We start from the raw sequence: 17,500 nt of genomic DNA on the forward strand, positions 1-17,500 counted from the left end.
TGCGGTGTTCCAGTGAATCAAGGGGACGCTCAGGCTCTGGGTGAGGTGGTAGTGCAGCATCTACTAGCCGTATGGCGCGGCGTTGGATGCTGTCAGTCTCCTTCTCTCTCTCTCTCTCTCTCTCTCTCTCTCTCTCTCTCTCTCTCTCTCTCTCTCTCTCTCTCTCTCTCTCTCTCTCTCTCTCTCTCTCTCTGAGAAGCAAGTTGTCAGTTTGTGGAATATGATACTTATATCAGCAGACCTAAAGTTATTTGGTGTTGCCTTAATGTTTTAACAGTAGTAGATCTGAAGTTATTTTGCTGTTGACTTAATGTTGTATGTGTGGAAGTGATGGATTATTTGTTCTATCCATCACTTCAGAAGAAGGATGTGGTGCTTGTATTAGCTGTGTGATAGAATGTTTAGTGAAGCAAGGAAGAGGTTTAGGTATTGATGGTTGTAGGTAGGGAACAATTTTGGTTGTTCAAGTTTCATGTAAATAGTTGAAAAAAAAGTGGGCCAGAATTGTTTGTTAAAGTAATAAAAATAGCCCACAAGGTGTATAAATAAATATTAAGGGCCTAAAATTAAAAATCAAAGGAAATGGATCAGAATTGCTTGTAAAATTAATAAAAATGGTTAATTTGAGGTGAAAATAGCCCGGTGTGGGCCTGAAAAACTGTACCAAACTGTACCAAGTCAAAGATACTCCGAAGAGTCTCCGAAGATTATTACATAATAGAGGATACTTTAGGGGAACAAATACTTTATTTTTTTATTGCTACATCATTTGTAGCCATTTGTAAGTCTCTGGAGAGTTTTCAGAGTATTTTTGACTGTACTGTTTTATCAGACCCTTTTTTATACAATATGTGTGGGCGGGCCACTTTTATCTCAATTTGGATTTGTTAATTTTACAAAGCAATTCTGGATCCACTAGCTTTCAACTATTTACATGAAAACCTGCTAAACATTCTCTAATCATGAATACCTAAACACATCCTTGCAACTTCAAACTGTATTAGTATATCACACAGTATCATCTTCCTCTAGTATTGAGAGCTAGTGAAGATGTCCTGGGTGCTGCTATGGAGGGCTTCCTGGGCAAACAGAATGGTGGTTCAATTGGTCCAGGGAAACTGCAAATCTTAGTTTCTATCACATCATCTACATACAAGAAGAGCACACACATCCAATTATTCTCCACCCTTACTTACTGCTGCATTCATTCATTCTCATTCTGGCAGCCAATTACTGTGACAATATACAAACCTTCCATAACACCTATTTCACTCCTTACTGAGCCTGTTTCTATATATCCCCTAGTCTGTGTTTTATCCCTTGTATCCTCATACAGATTTTGCACTATATCTTTTCTAAGACTGCCTAACATTCTATTCACCCTTTCATACTCTTTCTCTATATCCAGAAAACCTAAGTATGATTTCCTTCCTTTACTTCGCAGTTCATTCACCACAAACATGTCTTCAGCTCTCCTTTCCACATGGAAATCATTCTGTTCTTAATCCAACACTCCAGTTCATTGAATGTCTTGGGCAGGAAAGAGGCTGGTCTTACTGATACTCGTATATTGATCTTGATGCTGCACGTGGTTTGGAATAGCTCCAGAGCCAGGCCTATGGATCAGCAACTCCTGTAGGGGTAGAAGACAAACAAAAACAAACAGAAAAGAATAAGGGCAGTATCCTGTTAACTGATCATCCCTACATCTAGATTACCACATTTTCTCCAGAAACTTCATCACAGCCTCAATCATCCTTTCACTCATCTCTCTCTACACAGTTCCACCTGCAACCCCCATCCATTCCCTTCCTATCTTCTCTACTCTTTCAGCCCTATTATGCCCTAATTCAGTCAAATTAACTTGCATCATCTCCCTCCTCTCTCATACCACGTCTCACATTCTAACATACTCCACTAACTCATCCTCTCCCATGTCACACATTTGGCACATGTTGCTGCAGGACTCATACCATGTGTAGTTCCTTGTATTCACATCCATACACTGTGTTCTAGTTTGGAAGAGATCACTACCCCAGGCTGCCATCATATCACCTCTCATACATTGGAGCCTCCTTTTCTTGTACCATTCGACACTACTCTTTTGTTTCATTCTTCCATTTATTTAGTCCCACCCACTTCACCTTTCTGTCTATCTCACTCTTCCATTTCCTCACATCCTTTTCAGTTTCCCACTGCCTCTTGTCATGCATGATCCATTCAGTCTCATTTTGTTTCCTCCCATCCATTCTCATCCACCATACAACTTGTAATCCATTCCTCTGTCATTTTCATGCACCTCTTCCACTTACACTCCACATATATTTCTCATTGTTCTTTCATCGTCCATTCTCTCCAACAATCTTATACTTAAGTGTTGCATTTACTAGTCTTTCCCTAAAGGTGCTTCATCCCATTTCACCTCTCAAACCTTCTACTACTGTGTTACCTTTGTACGCTCTGTGCCATTCTAGCTACTCTATTCCGCCCAACTTTTAACTTGTCAATTTCACTTTTGTTCCATGCATTCATATCCATACCATACATTATACTGGGCATGGCCACACTCTTTCACACATCATGTTTACTTGCTCTCATTCAAGCTGCATTCCTGTCATCTAGCTACTCTATTCTGCCCAACTTTTAACTTGTCAATTTCACTTTTGTTCCATGCATTCATATCCATACCATACATTATACTGGGCATGGCCACACTCTTTCACACATCATGTTTACTTGCTCTCATTCAAGCTGCATTCCTGTTATCCTACCCACTGGTTCACCAATCTTATCTTTTTTCATTCTTTGCCTTTTAAAACTCATTCAGACTCACCCACATCCCCAAGGACTTATATTCTTGCACCTGTTTCAACTCATTTTCTTCAATTCTCCATACTGTGTTACTTTCATCCCATGACCTATTTGCTATAATTACCTTACTTTTCTCACTACTAAACCTAATTCTGAAGTCTTTTCCATACCCATCCACAACATACAACAAATTTTGCTACTTGTCTGTAGATTCATTCACTCATGACCACTACATCATCTGCATATCTTATCATCATTCCCAATACTTACTCCTGCATTCATTCTTCTCAATCTGGCTACCATAACAGATGGTAGTCGTTACACTTCCCCTAGTAGCGCCTCTTCTGTCAAAACCTTTTCTGTTGTGGACAATTGAACCTCACTCATTCTGAGGTTGCATGTCTTTCTTTGACTGTTTGGTTCTTGCAAGCTGAAAATTGGAAAATCATAGATAATCATTATACCCTTAAAGTTATTATTCAATGTCTCATACATAGCAAAATCATAACAAAAAAAAGTTATATGTAACAAATTTTCTGCAGTTCAGTTATCACCAATTCACACACACTTTTTCATTGAAACCCAATTCTTCTAAGTGGGAAATCTAACTTATAATGGAAAAATCAGCCACTGTATTTGACAAAGAAGTTAAATCATCACACCATATGGAAATTTAAAAATACAGTAAGTCTTTGTTATACGGTACATATGCATTCCTGAAAACCTTACCGCAAGTCAAAATTACCGTATACCAAACCCATTATAACATGTAATAATAATAGGGGATGTGTTCCAGCACATCAAAAGTCACCCCTACAGACATGAAAATATATGAAAATAGTCATATAAAATAATGTAAAGTACTGCATAAACGAAATACATACACAAAAACTTTTAATTACCTTTCACTCGCCACGTATGCTATCAGATGATGTACCTCCTGATGCTAAGGGACAGTAGGGATTTCAGCCCTTATTCATAATATCCACAAGAAAAAACGGCGTAAGGATTTCACTTGTGTTCATTGGGAAATGCAGGAAGAGAATGATTTTTGTGGTGACCACGCGGTGTGGTGGCCCTACATTACAATGTAAACAAAACAAGCGTATACCGTATGTGAATTTTTCTTACTGTAAATAGAATCAAGGGTAGTAATTATCAAACACCGTAACGGTGAATTTACCGGATAACGAAGTACCATATAAGGAGGACTTGCTGTACAATGGAAAAACAATGCCAATAATTCCCCAATCATTATGTTCAAGAATATTCCACCTACAATTCTAACAGCAGCAGCAGCACCTCATGAAGAGGCTATGTGAAAATAGTGTGGCTTATTGTGCAGAGTATCAATGTAAATCTACCGTTTGGTTGATGTACCTTTTGTGGGCTTAATTTCAAATTTAGTGTTCATTTGCTCTGCTTCTCTCCTTGATATTTCTTGTGTTCTTAAACTTTTAACTTTTTCCTTCCTGCTTCCAGTGTCACTACCACAAACAGACATTGTGGAGAGGGTTTTGGATGATGCTTTCAACCTGGAAAATAAATTGTGTTTAATAATTATATATAAATCAGTTGTATATAATTTCTAATAAATTTTCTAATAATTTCTATTAGTTATATGTAATGTTTCCTATGCGTACATAACAACATTTGGTATGACTGACTGGCTGACTTACTGACTCATTCTCATATACAATTCACTAACCAGACAACCATATTCTGAAAAACTTCAGCACCCTGGACATGCTGGATGGAGCCTTTGATAGTGTCTGATACATAGGGCTTTGAGAAACTTTGCATCTTATAAGGATACCCCAGAAAACCTGATACTGCTCAATAACTGCCTCTAAGATATTACCCTTCAGTGATGGTGGACATACAGTCATCAAGACCCCCACCAACAAAAGCCTCTTCAACAGGGTTCAGTGCTGTGGAACATTTACCTTGATACTCGTATCTTCCTCTGGCAGCTACCAACAGTGGCAGTACATGCTAATGACTGTACCACTCTCACTGTGGCTTCCACAGCCAGCACACTATTAGTGAGCTGAAGAAGTAGTTCACATTGATGCAGTGTAGGCATAGAGCCCCCACTCAGATTCAGATTGGATCTGGAAATAGCTGTGGGCTAGATCTAAAGGTCCATGTCACACACACACACACACACACACACACACACACACACACACACACACACACACACACACACACACACCAGTGTATGATTACATATTGATTACAAGAGAAGAAAACCCAGTTAAGTTTGTTAGAGAAAAGGAAGAGAAAGAGATGATTAAGAAGTACATAGACTTGGAAAATATAGTGCAAAAACTAAAAGGCCATTAAAAGTTAAAATGAGGTCCCAAGAAGTTTTAGTAAGGACTGGAAAACTGGCTGGAAATACAGAATATAATATTTGGATTAAGAGAGATACAAAGCTGAAGGAAGGGGGAAAAGGGAGAGAACTGAGTAATGAAGCTAAGAAAAAAATGAGGACAGAACGAGAAGAAATTTTAATGGAGAGTATCAAACATGAGGTATATCTGGGGAAGAAGAAATATACTAAGAGTAATAATGTATACAAACATAAATGGATTAACAACAGGAGTACTGGATGTGAGAGACTATATATTGGGAAAAAAAAAAAAAAAAAAAAATATATATATATATATATATATATATATATATATATATATATATATATATATATATATATATATATATATAACAGATAAATTTAAGTGAAGATGTCCAATCTGATTTTAAAGAACAGGGACATAATGTTTGAATAGAAAGAAGGGGAAAAGCAGGAGTATTGATAATGACGTGAGATGATATACATGTGGAGGAAGTACAATATGGAGATAAAGTAGCAGAGACTTTAAGTATAACACTTCAGACAAGAGGAAAGTGATATATTGAGGCTGGACAAGCATAAGGAAAGGCAATCAGTGCTAAAATGCTTGGTCAACATGTTGAGGAAGGTCAGAAAAGTATTACTCATGAGAGACTAACTGCAAAAACATAAATTGGGAAGAAATAGGAGTGAATGGTTATACTGGGCAATGAGGGAAGGTGTGTTACAAGTGGCAATGCTAAATTCAATGGACCAATGGGTGAAGGGTTATACAAGCTATAGAGGAGAAGAACCATATTTTGTACCTGGTATTGACAAAACAGCATTGTTCAACCATTAAATATAGCCCAATGGGGAAAAGTGATCTTGTGGTTTTGAAAGTTGGATTGGAAGATTGGGAAATATTGATATGCAAAGAGGCTCACAAACAAGGAAGATTGAATTACGCCAAGACAAATTATGAAGGCCTAAGTAAATACTTTGGTAATATTAATTGCAATTGAATTACGCCAAGACAAATTATGAAGGCCTAAGTAAATACTTTGGTAATATTAATTGCAAGGAAATCATGGAGGGCAAAACAGTGCAGGAAAAGTGTGTGTGTGTGTATTTACCTAATTGTATTTACCTAATTGTAACATACGGAAAAGAGCTATGCTCGTGTTGTCCCGTCTCCATATCTATTAATGTCCAGCTTTTTCTTAAAATCATGAATATTCCTTGCGCTGACCACTTCCACGTCTAAACTATTCCATGCTTCCACCCTTCTATGAGGGAAGCTATATTTTTCACATCTCTCCTATAAGTGGCCATTTTAGTTTTTTCCCATGCCCTCTCGACATTCTTTCATTCCACATACACAGATCTTCCCTATCCATTTTTTCCATGCCAATCATCACTCTGTATATTGCTATCAGGTCTCCCTTTCTTCTGTTTTCCAGGGTCGGAAGTTGCATTCTTTTCAGTCTGTCTTCATAAGTCAAATCTCTTAAGTCAGGCACCATTTTGTTGCAGCCCTCTGTACTTTCTCTAGTTTCCTTATGTGTTTCTTAAGTTCGAGCCCACTGTATTGTTGCATATTCAAGCCTCGGTCTTATCATTGCAGTAATTATTTTCTTCATCATTTCTTCATCTAAATATACGAACGCCACTCTTATGTTCCTCAATAAGTTCAATACTTCTCCAATTATTTTGTTTATATGTCTCTGGCGATAGGTCATTGGTAATTGTCACCCCAAGGTCTTTTTCTTCATGACTGGTTTTATGTCTTCATTTCCTATCTTGTACATACTCCTGATTCTTCTTTCACTCTTGCCAAACTCTATTTTCTTGCATTTTGTCGTGTTGAACTCCATTTGCCATGTACAGCTCCATTTCCATATTCTGTCCAAGTCTTCCTGGAGTAGTTCGCAATCTTTGTCACATCTCACTTTTCTTAACAATTTTGCATCGCCTGCAAATAGGCTCACATAACTGGACACCCCATCCACCATGTCATTTATGTAGACCGCGAACATTACTGGTGCCAACACTGATCCCTGTGGAACTCCACTCTCCACCAAGCCCCATTCTGATGGTCTGTCCTTAATTATTGTTCTCATTTCTCTTCCTACCAAAAAGTCTTCCATCCATTTTAGTAAACTGCCATGCACTCCTCCTACCATTTCAAGTTTCCAGATCAGTCTCCGGTGTGGTACCTTATCAAAGGCCTTTTTTAAATCCAGATATATTCCATCAGCCCAACCATCTCTTTCCTGTATTACATCTATCACCCTCGAATAGTAACATATCAGGTTTGTCGTGCATGAACGCCTTTTCTAAAACCAAATTGACACTCACAAAGTATGTCATTTTTCTCCAAGAAGTCTGTCCATCTATTCTTCACCACCCTCTCACACATCTTAGCTACCACACTTGTAAGTGACACTGGTCTATAGTTCAATGGGTCTCTTGTTACCTGATTTATAGATTGGGACAATGTTAGCTCTTTTCCAGTCTTGGGGCACTACACCTTCCCTTAATGAGGCATCAATTACTTCACAAACTTTTTCTGCCAGTTGCTCCCTGCATTCTCTTAAAATCCATCCTGATACCCCATCAGGTCCCACAGCTTTTCTCACTTCTAAACTCCCCATCATATTCTTGATCTCCTCCACAGTTACTTGAAACTCCTTCATAATCCCTTTCTGTTCCATTACCAGTGGTTTGTCAAAAGCAGTCTCCTTTGTGAATACCTTCCGAAAGCATCCATTCATAGCCTCTGCCATTTCCTGGGATCTTCACTGCATACTCCATTTACTTCTAAACTTTCAATACTTTCTATTTTTGATGTTGTTGTTCACATGTCTGTAAAAAGCCTTGGTTGGTCTTTACATTTATCAATTATATCCTTTTCTTGTTTCTTTCTTTCTTCTCTAATCAACACATATTCATTTCTTGCTCTTTTGTAACTTTCCCACTGCTTAATCCGTCTTTTCCTTCTCCACCTCTTCCATGCATCCTCTTTTCTTGTTCTAGCCTTTTCACATCTATCGTTAAACCAGTCCTGCTTTCCAACTTCTATGTTGTCTTATTGGTACAAATTTTTCTCACCTTCTTTGTATATTTTTATAAATTCCTTCCACTTTTCATTTGCTCCTTAGCACTCTTGAATTTCATCCAATTTGTCTCTTGAAAGAATTTCTTTAGGTTTCCAAAATCTGTCTTGGCATAATTCCATCTTCCCACTTTATATTCTTCATTTCTTCTAGATTTCTTCATCTATCACCTTGAACTCCAAAACTGCATGATCACTCTTGCTAAAGGGCACTCCACCCTCATCTCCTCAATGACCATTGGCTCTGTACTAAAGACCAAGTCCAGTCTTGACGATGCTCCTCTCCTCCAAACCTAGTATCTTCTTTGACCCACTGAGTTAACACATTTTCCATTGCCAGTGTCAATAGTGTATTTCCCATGTTGTCTCTGATCCTTCCATTGACCAGTCCTCCCAACACACCTCTTTACAATTAAAATCTCCCATCATTATAGTTCGTTCACAGCCACCCAACATTTCTTCCAGACATGTTCCTGTATCACTTATCATTTCTTCATATTCCTGTACTGACCATGCATTTGTCTTAGGTGGTACGTACACCACTATGTAGTGCCTCTTTTTCCTTCATTAGTTTCTGCTCTGATCTTTAGCACTTCTGCCTTTCCCATACCTTCTTTCACTTGATCCACCTTTATATCTTTTTAACCAGCAACATCACTCCTCCTCCCATCTTACCTACTCTATTTCTTTTCCAAACATTATATTTCCTTCTCCAACCATCATCAGGTCTTCTCCTCTCTCAGTTTTGTTTCAGTAAGACCCACAATATCTGGGTTCTTGTCCTCAAGTAATCGTTGAGTTCTAAAATCCCGATATCACTCCATTTATGTTGGAATACATTACATTCCGCTCATATGTAAGTTTCTTTAGTCCTTTCTTGCTGTACTTTTCTGGGTTATGAACCACTTCCTCAGTCTCATATCCAAGATTCTCCAGAAAACTCTTTCTTCTCCTCTTCTGTCCTCTCTTCATTTTTTTCAAAGCCTCCTTTCTCAACTCATTTAACATTTCTCTTCCTTTTCACCGAGATCTCTTCTCAACCAAATCTTCCTTGTTGTTTCCTGCTGGGCTAGCCTCCATGACTTCTCCACCAATTCATCTACATCCTTTGTGACTTAAGTTTGATTCTTATTGGCCTCATACCTTCTCTTGTGAACTTTCCAATTCTATGGAAGTCCTCTATTTCTTGTACTAGGTCTTTTCCTCCTCCTGCACCACATTAATGATATTATTTATCACCTTTTTATGTTTTTCTCTCTCTCCATTTTTAGTTGTAATTTTACAGGGCCTGGGTATCATACTCGTGTGGCCCCGTCTCCATATCTACACACATCCAACTTTCTTTAAAACTATGCACACTTTGCTGACACCACTTCCTCACTCAAACTATTCCACACCTCCACACATCTTTGGGGAAACTATATTTTTCACATCTCAAGCATATTCCTTCCTATCTTTTTACTATGCGATCTTGTAGTTCTATTTAAATTTTCCTCTCTCAACATCATTTCTCATTATCCACTTCATCCATTCCATTCAACAGTTTATAAACCTGTATTAAATCTCCTTTCTTCTTTGTTCCAAGGTAAGCAAATTCATTTCTTTTAATCTCTCCTCATAGGTCATTTCTGCCAATTCTGGAACCATTTTTGTTGCCATTCTCTGCAATCTCTCCAACTTCCTTATATGTTTTTTTATAAGGGGACCAAACCACTCCAGCATATTCCAATCTTGGTCTAATTACCGTACTAATTAATTTCTTCATCATATCTTTATCCATATAATGAAAGGCTAATCCAATATTTTAATCAAATTATATATTTCTCCAAACATCTTGTCAATATGAGCCTCAAACTGCCCATGGTCTTGTATTATCACTCCCAAATCCTTTTCCTTTTCCACTTTTTCAACACTACTTCTTCACCCATCTTATATGACCCTCTTGGCTGTCTTCCACTCTTCCCATCTCCATTACATGACTTTTGCTCAGATTAAATTCCATCTCCCACCTCTTGCTCCACTCCCAAATCTTATCCAGATCTGCCTGTAAAATTTCACAATCTTCTTCACTCTTCACACACCTACACAATTTCGCATCATCCACAAACAAATTAATATAACTGTTTACTCCTCTGGCATGTCATTAATATAGACAAGGAAAAGTATTGGTGCCAGCACTGACCTTGTGGGACTCCACTCTCCACCACCAACCAGTCCGACTTTGCATCCCTTATTACCGTTCTCATCTCCTCCATCTCAAGTAGTTTTCCATCCATTTTAACACTTTTCCTTCAGTCCTCCATAAATCTCTAATTTCCATAGCAGTCTCATGTGTGGTACCTTGTCAAAAGCCTTTTTAAATCCAAATATACACAGTCCATCCATCCTCTCTCTTGTATTTTGTCAACCACTCTTGAATAAAAGCTCAGTAGATTTGTTACACATGACCTCCTTTCTAAAGCCAAATTGATGATCCGATAATAACTTATGTCCTCCAGAACCGTATCCAATATTTCTTTATCACCCTCTCACAAATCTTACCACCACACTTGTTAGAGACACAGGTCTATAGTTAAGAGGCTCTTCCTTACTGCCTCCCTTATAAATGGGCACCACTTCAGCTCTTTTCCACTCTACTGGTACTTCCCTTTTCTAATGAGCACCTTATAATATCATATAATGGATCTATCAATTCTTCTACATTCCTTCAATAATTTTCCTGAAACTTCATCTGGTCCCATCGCTTTATCATCTTTAAGTTCCTCCAACATTTTATATAACTCCTTTTAGGTATCTTAATGTCATCCATGTGCACATTTCCTTACATTCTGAGGCTTTACAAACATTGTTTCTTTAGTAAATACTTGTTGAAACCTATTATTTAGCAATTCCATATATTCTTAGGGTCATCTACTATCCCTTGCTCTCCTTTTAATCTTTCAATGGACTCTCTTTTTGTTTACCATTTATGAACCTGTAAAACAATTTTGATGTTCCTTACTCTTGTCTACAATATCTTTTTCAAATTTTCTTTCTTCCTCCTCCTTACCCTCACATACTCATTTCTGCCACTCTATAATTCTCCTTATTTAGTATATTCCTGCTCTTTTCCATCTTTTCCAAGCCACATCTCTCTTTTCTTTAGCCTTAACACAAGTTGCATTAAACCAATCCTTTCTTCCTTCCTCTCTGGTTTATACTTTGGTACAAATTTCATAACTCCTTCTTTATAATATTTCATAAAAATCTCATATTTTTTTTGCACTTCTCTGATTTGTAACATCTCCTCCCAATCTAATGTTCTGAAATAATTTTTCAAATTTTCTGTGTCCATCTTTCTATAATTCAATCTACCACTCCTGTATGTCTCATCTTCCTTCTGTGTTGTTATTCCATCTGCATTTCCATAACCACATGATCACTCTTCCCAATGGACATTTATATTGTATATCCCCACATAGGTACACTTCTCGTGTTAACACCAAATCCAGTCTAGCCGGTTCAACATCTCTATATCTAGTATTTTCTTTCACCCTCTGTTCCATCATATTTTCCATCATTAGATTAAGAATCTCTCCCCATGCTTCCTCTCCAACACCGCTTACTAGATTTTCCCAATCCACTTCTTTACAATTAAAATCTCCTACTAGTATCACCTTTCTTTTTTTGGTTAATACATTTTCCAAACTCTGTAAAGTATCCTTTATCATATTATCGTATTCTCTTAATGTCCAAGAATTTGTTTTAGGAGGTACATAGGTCACCATGATTATCAATTCTTTTCCATCATCTTTTAACCTTATGCTTATCACTTCTGCATTGTTCTTCCCACACCAAACCTTATCCACATTTATCTCCTTCCTCATCATAATCATAACTCCTCCTCCACCTTTACCCTCTCTGTCCTTTCTCCATATATTATATTTATTATCCAAATTTACCTTTACTTTTTCATTTAATTTTGTCTCAGTCAAACACACTATATCAGGCTTCTCCATCATCACATAGTCTTGCAATTTTAATCTACTCAACAGTATCCCATCTATATTAGTATATATTACGGTCCACCTACTGCTCCCTCTAGGAGTTCCTCTGGCATTCCTTCTTTCCACATACCATTTTCTGACTCTCTCTCCTATAACTCTCCAAAAAGAACTTTTGCTTTTCCTCTTCAGACCGTTCATCATTTTTCCTTTTCGCCTCTTCCAACAATTCATTATATCTTCTCCTTTCTTCCTTACTTCTATTTTTTCTTACGTACACCTCTTCACAATCTTCTACCTCTCTTAATTTTGATGTTCTATATAAAATGTCCTCTGCAGTTTGTTGTGACTTTAGTACTACTTTAATCAGTCTCTTTACTCCCTCCTTATAGGGATCCAATCTATGGATCTCTTCCACTTCTTCTCGTAGGTCTTTTTTTTTCATCATCATTTAGATTTTTTAACATCTCTTACCGTTTTTAATTCTTCTTTAATTCTCTTAGGCTTACATGTTATATTTTGTTCTTTCATCCCAAATATTATCACACTCTTCTTTTCTGCTATTTCTCTTATCAATGTTTCCTTGTTCTTCATAACATTAACCAATTCCTTAGTCCTTTCTTTTGTCTTCATTCAACTGATTTTTAATTATTTCTTGTAATCCAACAATCTCAGCTTCCCTCGACTCAGTCCATTGTGTCTTCTTCAGTTCCCACTCTCTTTTAAATTTCTCACTTTGCTCACTGATCAATTCCTTAAAGTCATCTTTCTCTTTTACAACTTTCTCCATTTTCTCCACCAACTGTCTCTTATATTTTTCAACCTCCTCTCTCAAGTGTGCATTCTCATTCTCCAATCGTTTTTCATTTTCCTCCAATCTCCTGACTCTTTCCTTTAAAGCCTTGTGGAATTCTCTATCTTGCTCATCCTCACTCCTTTGAACTTCCTCATTGTGAGTCATCTCCACTCACATACTGTGTGTGTATGTGTGTGTTGTGTGTGTTGTGTGTGTATGTGTGTGTTGTGTATCTACCTATTTGTATTTATCTATTTGTGTATTACAGGGCCCGAGCTAAGCTCTCTGTGTCCTGTCTCCTTGTCCATTCCTGTCATATCTCTCTTCATCTGATTGACACACACTGCGTCAACGACATCACTGCTGAGTTTATTCCACTTATCAATACTACGATGCGGGAAACTGTACTTTCTCACGTCATTTAGACAGATGTCTTTTATTAGTTTTTTTCCATGTCCTCAGAGTTAATTACTTGTCACCTTTATCAACTCTCTGTCCAATATGTCAATCTTGTTCACCAATTTATACATAGTTATCATGTCTCCTCTTGTTCTTCTCTCTTCTAATGTGGTCAGCCCCAGTTTCCTCAGTCTTTCCTCATAGTCTAACTCCCTGAGTCCTGGTACCATCCTTGTTGCCAGCCTCTGTACCCTTTCCACCTTCTTCACATTTTTCTTCATATGTGACCAGACAATGCTGCATATTCTAACTGGGGTCTTATTAAGGTACATATATCTTCATCATTCCTTCATCTAGGTAGTGGAATGCAAGGCCAATATTTTGAAGCATGTTATATGTTTTCCAAAATATCTTGTTAATGTGTTTCTCCGGTGACAAAGTGTTTTGCACGGTTACTCCTAAGTCTTTCTCCTCATTGGTCTCTTTAATTTTCTCATCACCCAGCCTGTAATCCCTGTTTGGTCTGTATCTACTTCTTCCCATTTTCATAACATGGCTCTTGTTTATATTAAATTCCATCTGCCACTCTTTACTCCACTCATATATTTTATCAAGATCTTCCTGTAACTTGTTACAATCTTCCACATTCTTTACTCTCCTCATAATTTTAGTATCGTCTGCAAACATATTCATGTAACTGTCAATTCCTACTGGCATATCATTAACATAAATAAAAAACATGATGGGACCAAGCACTGACCCTTGTGGAACTCCACTGGTTACCTTCTTCCACTCGGACTTCCTTCCTCTCACCACTGTTCTCATTTCTCTTCCCACTAAGTAATTTTCCATCCATTTTGCTAGTTTATCATTTACTCCTCCAATCTTCTTTAGTTTCCACATCAGTCTATTGTGTGGTACTTTATCAAAGGCCTTTCTCAAGTCCAGGTAGATAGCATCCACCCATCCCTCTCTATGTTGTAGTATGTCAGTCACTCTTGAATAAAAACATAATAAATTGGATACACGATCTTCCTTTTCTGAAACCAAACTGCCTTTCACTCAGAATGTTTTCACTTTCTAGATACTCACCCACTTAGCTTTAATTACTTCTTCACATACCTTGCACAATATACTAGTCAACGATACTGGTCTATAATTTAGCGGTTCCATTCTACTACCATTCTTATATATAGGCACAATGTCAGCTCTTTTCCACTCTTTCGGGACTATTCCTGTTCGTATGGAGGTTTCCACAATATCAAATACAGGGTTCAACAATTGATCCTTACATTCTTTTAGCAACCTCCCAGATATGCCATCAGGCCCCATTGATTTATTAATATCCAGATTGCTTATAATTTTCCTTACATCTTCCTTAGTAACCATGATGTCCTGCATTTGCTTTATTTCCGTAGGCCTTCCTCCCATAAAATGCTCCTCCTTTGTAAACACTTTGCAAAAGTTGTCGTTCAAAATTTCAGCTATATCTCCAGCATCCTCATATACTTCTTCCCCATTTTTACCTTTTCTATTGCCTCCTTTTATTTAGTTTTCCATTTATGAATTTGTAAAACATTTTGGGTCACTATCACAGTTTTCCACCACCCTCTGTTCATATTCCTTTGTGCTGTTCTCCTTACTTCAACATATCTATTCCTTGCTGTTTTGTAAACTCTCTTGATAATACATCACTGTTTTTCTTAAGTTTCTTCCATGCCTTTTCTTTGTTCTTTTTTGCTTCTTCACAATTTCTATTAAACCACTGTTTATTATTTAAAGTCCTCTTCTGTATATGGCACAAACTCTTCACAGCAGTTATATAAATCCATAAATTTATCGTATTTCAATTGCATATCCCCTTCCTAGTATATCACAGACCAGTCAATTTCATTAAAGAACTCTCTTATATGGTTATAATTTGCCCTAATAATTTAATTTTTCCTCCTGTGTTCCACAATCTTATTCGTGCTTAATTCCGTATCCAGCTCAAAGCTTAGGACATCATGGTCACTTTTCCCAAGGGACATTCATGTTCAATTTCTTCTTTTAGAGATGCCCTGGTAAATACCAAATCCAACCTTGCTGCAACATCTTGTCCCCTGCACCTTGTTGGTGATCTCACCCACTGTGTCATCAAGTTATTTGTTGCTACCTTTAACAATTCCTCTGCCCACTCACCACCTTCACCACTTCGTAGTCTTCCCACACTATTTCTTACATTAAAGTCCCCACTATCTATCCTTTCTGATGAGTTCTTGCTTCATTCTGTCTAGAGTATTTCTCATCACCATTTGATACTGTTCATATTCCCAAGCACTGGTTCTGGGTGGTATGTATACTGTTATAATATTAATGTCCTCTTACCATCTGTTATAAGCATACTTATCACTTCCTCATTTCCCTTACTATAGTTCACCTCCTTCACTATCAGATCTTCCTTAGTAAGAACCATTATACCACCACCTCCTTTATTTTTTCTATCATTTCTCCATACTTTGTAGTGTTTTACATCAAACCAATCTAGCTTTATTTCGGGCCTTAACTTTGTTTCCACCACACACATTATGTCCGGTTCATTTTTTCTTAGGTAATCCATACATTCTAGCCTCTTAGACAGAAATACATCTATATTTGTGTAAGTCACTTGAATTCCATTCCTAGTCTCTTTCTCATGTTTCTTCATGTAATGTCTATTCCGCCTGTTTTATCCACCACTTCTTAGCCTCCCATTTCTCATCCTCCAAAAACTTGGTCTTTTCCTCCTCTTTCTTTCTTCATTCCTCTCTCACTTCAGTTACAAGCTCTTTCATTTTCATCCTCTCCTGTGACATATTTCTTCTTATGTAAATTGTTTTTGGTTTCCTCAGAGTCCTTAAGTTTCCAAGCCCTCCTCAGCAAGGCCTCAGCTGCCACCTGAGACTTTAATTTCAATTTCAATGGTCTACTTTTGCCTTCCTCAAAAGCTCCATCTCACACATTCTTCTACCTCAGCATATAGGCACTCTTCCTCTTCTGAGATCTTATTCAGTAAGACTTAATCCTGTCATTTTCCTTATCTCTCCTATCTTCCAGTTCCTGTTAGTTTCCTCCTCAATCCTGTTATGATCACATTTTTTCTTTTCAGCAATATCTCTCACCACATACTCATTTTCCTTTAATGCCTTTACCATTTCACTCTGTGTAATCACTTTATTTTCTTCTTCCTGCTTTTTCACTATCTCCTAAAGGACTCTTGTACTTCCTGGTGTTCTTGTTTCACTTCTTTCATCCTGGCATCAATTAGGTTAAGGCATTCCTCCTTCCCCATCCCCTTCAGATATTTTCTTCTCCATTTCAGGAGTTTAGTCTTCATCTTGTCACATTGTTTTTATTGTTGGTTCTCTCTCTCTCTTTTCTTCTCTTTTTTTTTTTTTTCTCTTTCTTTTTTTCTTTTTTTCTATCTGTGTGTGTGTGTGTGTGTGTGTGTGTGTGTGTGTGTGTGTGTGTGTGTGTGTGTGTATTTACCTAATTGTATTTACCTAATTGTAACATACGGAAAAGAGCTATGCTCGTGTTGTCCCGCTCCATATCTATTAATGTCCAGCTTTTTCTTAAAATCATGAATATTCCTTGCTGACCACTTCCACGCCTAAACTATTCCATGCTTCCACCCTTCTATGAGGGAAGCTATATTTTTCACATCTCTCCTATAAGTGGCCATTTTAGTTTTTTCCCATGCCCTCTCGACATTCTTTCATTCCACATACACAGATCTTCCCTATCCATTTTTCCATGCCAATCATCACTCTGTATATTGCTATCAGGTCTCCCTTTCTTCTGTTTTCCAGGGTCGGAAGTTGCATTCTTTTCAGTCTGTCTTCATAAGTCAAATCTCTTAAGTCAGGCACCATTTTGTTGCAGCCCTCTGTACTTTCTCTAGTTTCCTTATGTGTTTCTTTAAGTTCGAGCCCACTGTATTGTTGCATATTCAAGCCTCGGTCTTATCATTGCAGTAATTATTTTCTTCATCATTTCTTCATCTAAATATACGAACGCCACTCTTATGTTCCTCA

General features: G+C 37.5%; 1 protein-coding gene across 3 annotated transcripts in view; it reads right to left on the reverse strand.

Annotated features, from left to right (window-relative positions):
* Positions 1–1,692: 1,692 nt before the first annotated feature.
* The window catches only part of LOC123514988, a 25,452-nt gene continuing 9,644 nt past the window's right edge, over positions 1,693–17,500 (reverse strand). For 2 of the 3 annotated variants that reach the window (XR_006677728.1, XR_006677727.1), the window contains exons 2-3: positions 4,192–4,346; positions 1,693–3,241 (exon numbers count right to left, since the gene is read on the reverse strand). Coding sequence is in view for 1 of the 3 variants with exons in the window: in XM_045273294.1 (XP_045129229.1) it covers positions 3,195–3,241; positions 4,192–4,346; positions 4,758–4,897 (342 nt within the window). In the remaining 2 variants the exon portion in view is untranslated. Of the gene's footprint in view, positions 3,242–4,191; positions 4,347–4,757; positions 4,926–17,500 lie in introns of all 3 variants that reach the window. The other variant, XM_045273294.1, reaches the window with a different exon arrangement.

This window comes from Portunus trituberculatus, chromosome 38, assembly GCF_017591435.1.
Source record: "Portunus trituberculatus isolate SZX2019 chromosome 38, ASM1759143v1, whole genome shotgun sequence".
NCBI classification, from domain to species: Eukaryota; Metazoa; Arthropoda; class Malacostraca; order Decapoda; family Portunidae; genus Portunus; species Portunus trituberculatus.